General features: G+C 33.0%; 1 protein-coding gene across 1 annotated transcript; it reads left to right on the top strand.

Moving 5' to 3' along the window:
• The first annotated feature begins 1800 nt into the window (after positions 1-1800).
• On the top strand, positions 1801-2178 carry LOC133815344 (uncharacterized). Its single transcript, XM_062248196.1, has one exon. It carries the CDS (start codon positions 1801-1803, stop codon positions 2176-2178), a length of 378 nt encoding a protein of 125 aa, XP_062104180.1.
• Positions 2179-7799: the final 5621 nt, after the last annotated feature.

The raw sequence follows: 7799 nt of genomic DNA, 5'->3' as shown, positions 1-7799 counted from the left end.
TAATAAATGTATATATAAGTGGGGTATAAAGTTAGTTTACACATAGATGACAACAGATATGTTTTAGTTTTTAGTTTTTTCTTTTTATATTCTTTGTTATATGATTTTTTAAGCATATTTCATACAATGTAGTTCCTCATAATAGACAATTAAATTCTACTAATTGTTTTTTTAACATTTGTTGTTGAATTAGATAGCTCTAGGATCATTTTGGTCATTTTCTAGTATATATAATTAAATAAGAACCTTATGATTTATGTAGCAATATTAGTGAATTCTATAAGTAATTAAATTGGATTAGGTTTATTTGAAATTTAATTATAAATAAGAACATCATGATTTATGTATCAATATTAGTGAATTCTATATGTCATTAAATTGGATTAGTTTTATTTGAAATTTAAATGTTATATTCTATTTTGTTTTTTTAGATGGAGCAAAGTTCACAATCTATTGGTACTCCAATCACCCACATAAGCCAAAATCAGTCCCATACTCCTGATTATAGTAATGTTTCTAAACCCCCTTTGCCTACTAAGTCCAATTCTAAGAAACCTACTAGGCAAATCTCTGATGTTTGGGACCATTTTACTGTAAATGAAAATGACCCAAATGATCCTAGAGCTATCTGTAATTACTGTAACAAGGATTATGATGGTGGTCATAGAAAATATGGAACAAGTATCCTTAGGAGCCATTTGATGAATCAATGTCCAAAATATCCATTTAGATTGGAGGATAAAAAGCAAAAGACTTTGTGTTTTCAAAAGAAAAATTGTAATGGATCCGAAAGGGTGGGAGGTAGTAATTTGGTGGCTATGGGATTGAGTCAATCTTCTTGTAGGCTTGCGTGTGCAAAAATGATTATCATTGATGAATTATCTTTTAGGTTTGTGGAGCAAGAAGGTTTTAAGTTATTTTGTAGTGTTGCATGCCCTAAGTTTGTTCCTCCTTCACACATTACAATTGCTAGGGATATTATGAAGTTGTATAATGATGAGAAGAAAAAATTGAGGTATTACTTTATTAAAAATTCACACAGAGTTTTCTTAACCACCGACACATGGACTTCCCTTCAAAATATTTGTTATATGGTGTTGACATCACACTTTATAGATCATGAGTGGAAAATGCAAAAGAGGATTTTGAATTTTTGTCAAATTGTTAATCACAAAGGAGAGACAATAGGCAAAGCAATTGAGACATGTTTAAAATATTGGGGTATTGATAGGGTGTTTGCAATCACAGTTGAGGCGTTCGGCTGTTTGTGATGGAGAATTTTTGCATATGAGGCGTTCGGCTCATATTCTTAATTTAATTGTGGGTGATGGCTTGAAAATTTTGGATGAATCTATTGCAACTGTTCGTAATGCAGTTAGATATGTTAGAGCTTCTTCCTCTAGGTTGGCAAGATTTCAAAGTTGTGTGAAAAATACTTCTAAAGAGGAGAAGGCTTTTGTTTGCTTGGATGTGCCAACAAGGTGGAACTCTACCTTTATGATGTTGGATCGTGCATTAAAGTATGTTGATGCTTTTAAATTGTTAGAAGAAGAAGATGGTTTTTATATGCAGTATTTTAGTGACGAAGATAGGAATGGGAGGAAATTAGTGGGGCCACCAAATTCTAAAAATTGAGAGAATTGTGTGACTTTTTGTAGGTTTTTGAAAGTATTTTATGAAGTCACCCTAAAATTTAGTGCTTCTTTGTTTGTTACTTCTAATTCATATTTTCATGAAGTGTGTTTAACACGTGGGAAACTAATGAAATAGTGTTCAAGTGACAAATCAATTGTTAAGGATATGGCTACTAGGATGAAGATCAAATTTGACAAATATTGGGGTAATGTTGAAAAACAAAATCTGCTTCTTTATGTGGTTGTTGTTCTTAATCCTAGGTACAAGCTGAAATTTGTAACATGTTGTTTGAAGAAACTATATAGTGCGGATGAAGTTAAAACTCTCATTATGTCTGTGAAAAGTTGTTTTTCAAAGCTAGTTAGCCACTATTCCAATGAACTCAAATTGAAAAATCCAGAAGTTAGTAATAATCAAAGTGGGTCATCCATTCAAGAAAAAGTCCCAATGATGGATTCAGATGATGATGATTCTGTTAACATGTTTGAATCTGATTTTGATAAAGAATGTGATGAAGATGATGTGTTTAGACATCAGAAATGAGCTTGATACTTTATAGAACGCAATGAGGATAGAAAAAACAAGGACTTTGATATCTTGGTATGGTGGAAAATGAATTCATCAAAATATCCTGTCTTGGCAGAGACGGCTCGTGAAGTTCTTGCCATTCAAGTTTCAATAGTAGCTTCTGAATCTGCTTTTAGCACTGGAGGGAGGGTGCTTGATTCCTTTAGAAGTTCTTTGAGTCCTACCATGGTACAAGCTTTAATATGTTGTCAGAATTGGTTGAGATCTTCTTCTATGCCATTAGATATAAGTTCAATATTAGAGGAGATAGAAGCTTATCAATATTTTGATTCAAGTAAATATATTTACTATTGTTAATTTGTAAAAAAAAATTCTTCAAATCATTACTATCTAATGTATATTTTCTCTTCATTTTGTAGATAACTCAACAAGTACATCTGAAATTGTAGACCTTTAATAGGTTGCGAAAAAAGATGGAGCTGAAAGTTGGAGTTGTTATATCATATATTATTGTTTGTCTAAACTTTATTAGTTTGTTGTATTTTATTATCTTTCTAAAAGCTTTTTTAGTTTATTGTGTTATTATTATTTGCTGCAACATTATTAGTTTGTTATATTTTTATGATGTTGAAAATTTATAAGTTTGTTGTATAAAACTTTATTAGATTGTTTGCTGAAAATTTTATTCTAATGTTAATCATAAAAAAATTGACGATAGGTATAAACTGCCCAAACCACACCGCACCACACCGCATTTTTGTGGTGCGGTTTGAGGGTCTACGTAGTGCGGGTGCGGTTTGGGAAAATGTTCAAACCGCATGTGCAGTTTGGTTAAAAAAAATTAGCAAAAATCCACACCACGAACATCCCTAGCATGTACACTCACTGCTAAATATAATAATTAAATATCTAGTCTTGTCTTATATATTTTATAATAATGATATTTTATAACATTTGAATTTATATTAATATAAAAATTGTATATGTAGTCTTATATTAAATATTATTATAATAATATAATATTTTAAGTTATATTAATATAATTAATAAATATATATTTTTAGTTAGTTTTAAAGATATATTTCATTAAATATTTAAAATATTCTATTAAAGTTAATAAAAACAAACTGTTAAAACCAAAAAATTTCGTTATCTACACATTTTTTTATATAGAATAGATATATAATTACTTAAGTTTATTTCTATTATTTTTTAATCCTTAGTTTTCAAATAAAATATTGGGATCATTTAATTATTATTGAAATTTATTGGAATGCATTTAAATATGATTAGACTTATATGTTTTGAGGTTATTTTTATAATTTTAATCTATATGTAATATTTTTTTTATCATTCATATTTTGTTAAACGTTTTTTTTCACTTTTTTAAAAAAAAAAAAGATTGAGACCTTATTTATCAGGTTTTTTATTCCCATTTATTCTTTTTCTTCTTCTTTTCTTCAAATTTTTATCTTTTTCAACATTTTCTGTGCAGTAACCGGTTACAAATATCAAAACAATTTTGATTTTTTTATGTGGTAGTAAGTGTATGCCACTGTCAATTTTTTTTAGTAATATATGGTAACCAGTTACCACTATCAAAATCAGTTTTATTTTTTAAGTGGCGTGGTGGTAACTGGTTACAACTATTAAAATAATTTTGATTTTTTTAGTAATGTACCATTATCAAAATACTAGCTAAATTGTAACTGGTTACTTAGTGAGATTTAAAAATAAATAAAAACAGATGTGAAAATAATTAATTAAATTGATCGTAAAGGTAACTGGTTACACCTAGGTCTTAAAAGAAAAAAATAGATCTGAAAAAAAAAAAAAAAAACCAGTTGTGATTGTAACCGTTTACTTAGTCAGACCTGGAAAAAAAATAGGAATCAAACAAAAAATCTAAATTGATCATACTAGTAATTGGTTACAGCTAGGTTTGAAAAAAAAAACTAGTCACCATGGTACCTGGTTGTGTTAGTCAGGTGTGTAAATAAAATCAGATCTAAACAAAAAATATATATAAATTGATCGTTATCGTAACCAGTTACAACTAGGTATAGAAAAAAATCAGATATGAATAAAAAGAATTTGTCACCATGGTACTTGGTTACTTAAACAGGTTTGGGAAAAAAAATCAAATCTGAACAAAAAAAAACCTAAAGAAATTGTGATGGTAACCGATTACAGTTAGGGATAGAAGAAAAAAAATCAGATCTAGAGTGCAAAATCAAATTTAAAATGCAAAATCAAATGTGAAAAAGAAGAAGAACAAAAAGAATAACATTAAAACCATAGAAGAAGAAGAAGAAGAAGAAGAAGAAGAAGAAGAAGAAGAAGAAGACGATCAAATCAATTGGTGGTGGTGTATGCGACGATCAAACCTTCTAGGTTGAATATTCTTGAATGTGAACCTCTCTGTTATGTGGTTCTTGGTGCTATGCAATTCTTTCTTAAATACAACTCTGTTGACTGCAATTTTCGCTATCAACTTAATAAAACAAAACTTTAAAGAAATGCATTAAAGAGCAAGAGATTTTACGTGGTTCACACTATAATAAAAAGACTCTATAGCGATGACTTTTTTCGTCGCTGTAGATCAAGAAGTTGTCGCTATAGTTGTACAACAATGACCTATCGTCGCCAAAATGATGTCGCTGTAGGTCCGTATGTGTAGCACCCTACAGCAACGACAAAACCTAGTCGTCGCAGTAGTATTTTACTACAGCAACGATATGTCGTCGCAGTTGGGAATCCTTTTTTTGGTTGGACTAGGATATTGCGATGACATGTCGTCGTTGTTGGTGGTTGCAAAATTTGAAAATTTGAATTTCAAAAACTCCTACAGGGACCACATGTCGTCACTGTAGGTCCGCCAACCGCCCCATCTACAGCAACGATATGTCGTTGCTGAAGAGTGTGTGGGTTTATATGCCTACAGCGATGCCATGCCATCGTCGTAGTATCACGAAAACTCAGATTTTCGTGTTCAGCGAGAACCCAATGGCGACGACATGTTGTCGCTGTAGGTATACAATTTTTTTTTAAAATTAATCAATTATATTGATTAAAATTTATTTAATAAAATATTAAATATTAATAAAATAAATAAAACCAACTTTTTTAATTAAATAATAAAACCAATTTAACAATATCCATAGCCTCCAAAATGTAAAAGACAAAACATAAGTAGTGTAACGCCCTGGATAGCCCAAGACCGTTACACTGTGTACTTTAAATAGTGCTTAACTCGCTAAACGAGTCATTAGGTTGTAAACGTGCATCTAGGTGTTATTAAAAGGTCATGGTGAAAATCTCGGTCAAAAGGAATGTATATATTTTAATAAAAACGTTAAACTGTACATGGGCCCATAAAAGTGTTTACAAAGTTATTTACAATCCAAAATGGTCATTACAGTATAACCCGCCAACCTAAGCGGCAAAAATTGGGTTAAACCCTAGTTCCTCTGAAAAACACCTTGGCCGTGGTGGTCAAGCGGCCACATATATACACATCGCCACCTAAGCTCTCCACTCAAGGTTGGGTGAGCTTTTCTTTCCCTTTACCTACACCACATAGCACCCCTGAGCCAAGGCTCAGCAAGAAAACCTATTACTGCATGTATACAATATGAATAGATGATCATGTAATCGTTATGGGGTCCTGCGCCCTGGATTGTTGACTATTAAGTCATTCTGGGGACCAGCGCCTTAATTAGATGACTAATAAGTCTATCTGAATAGATGACTAATAAGTCTCTCTGGGGTAGATGATTAATAAGTCTCTCTTTGGGGTAGATGACTAATAAGTCTCTCTTGGATAAATGACTAATAAGTCTCTTTGGAATCCCACTCCCCAAGCCATGTGACAATTTAGTCACCTGAGTCTTTTATCCCAAGCTCTAAGTAACTAGCCTTTAGACTAGACAAGCGCTTTAGTTTTCTTCGACTAGTAGGTCGGTCAAGCATTTAATGCTCATGTTGATAGATCTAATCATTTCAGCCTGCGTTAAACACGCTAATGCTGCTCTTGACTCATAAGCCAATACCATATGACCAATGCTTAGTACTAATGCCGATCATGACTGATAAGTCAAAACTTCTTGACCAATACTAAACACCAATGTCGTTTCTGACTAATAAGTCAATGTCATTCACAAATAAGAAAAGCTACCAGGCATTTATAATGCAACCAATGTCCATAATTAGAGCACTCAACATGCCTCATTAATAACCATGCATGTCACATACTGGGTGCAATTTTCTTACCTCTGGTTCGAGCGTGAAATAATAAAAGAACGACCCTTGAGAAAAATTTGTCCTTAGACCCCTTAGCAGCCGCCTAATTATAACCAAATATGAAATCCTATCAATAAAATAAGTAATAAAAGGTTCCCGAACCAAGACCTAGCCTCCAGGACGTCGAATCCTACTAAACCAGGTAGTAGGAACGATCCTGAGGCCTTAGGTTTGAGTTCCCACGATTAAAACCCAATTTTGGCCCAATCTGTCCTTAAGCACCGCGGCCCCATACCCTTGAGCCATGTCCCACCTCCTAGGCACTGCGGCTCCAATGCCCATCAGCCTCTCCTCTCTTCTTCACTAAGCTTGGCTGCGGCGCCCAAGAACAGGGTTGCGGCCCCACCTGGAACTCAGGAAAAAACCTTCGTTTTTCCTCTTTTTAATCACTCCATAACCCTGTCCAAACATATCCAAATCCTAAAACAAGGTTCCCAAACATCCCAATGGCCAGAAACCATCAAAACTCAAGCTTTAAACAACTCAAAAATTCATCAAAACATAGAATCCAATTCAAAACTTAGAAACTTGAAAACTCAAAACTTAAAGCTTGGATTACCTCTGATTGAGTCGTTTCTCGCTAAATCCTCCGGTTAATAAGCTTCTAATCTTCCCTAGACATGCTATAGCTCGATCCTTGCTTGAATCTGAGTCCTAAAACTCAAGTTTCCTTCAAAAAATGGGACGAACAGTAAAAATGGATAACGGGAGAAAGAGAAAAAGTGTTTGAACGTATTTTCCTTCTGACAAGTTACTTCAAGCTTAAGTAACCTCAAGTAAATCCTAATGCTCGGGGTCCCAAAAATGCCCCCGAGGGTAAAATAGTCAAAATTCCCATAATTTCCTCCCGATCTCACTAACTCCCAATATATTGTCAAATAATCATTCTCATGACAAAACCGCTAAGTTGCATACTATGATCGTCTCATGTCGAATAGCTCAAACATATCCACATAATAATGTGGTCTCACCCATAAATCACAAACATGCACATAAATATACAATTATGCCATTAACAGGCAAAAATTACAAAAAATGCCCTTCTAATAAGAAGTGGGCCCACATGCATGCAATTATCATCATATAATAATATAACTCACATAATCATGCATATAATCACATAATTGCATATTAAATCAGTTATGGCCCTGCTGGCCCCTTAATTTAGGCATTAAGCCACATTAGGAAATTTGGGACATTACAACTATCCTCTCCTTACAGAAATTTCGTCCTCGAAATTTACCTGAACAGCTCGGGATACTGACTCTGCATATCTGACTCTGGCTCCCAAGTCGCTTCCTCGACCTTGTTGTTCCTCCATACTACCTTAACCA

This window comes from Humulus lupulus, chromosome 2 (genome assembly GCF_963169125.1).
Source record: "Humulus lupulus chromosome 2, drHumLupu1.1, whole genome shotgun sequence".
Classification (NCBI taxonomy): Eukaryota; Viridiplantae; Streptophyta; class Magnoliopsida; order Rosales; family Cannabaceae; genus Humulus; species Humulus lupulus.
This window is presented reverse-complemented; position numbering and strand designations above follow the sequence as displayed.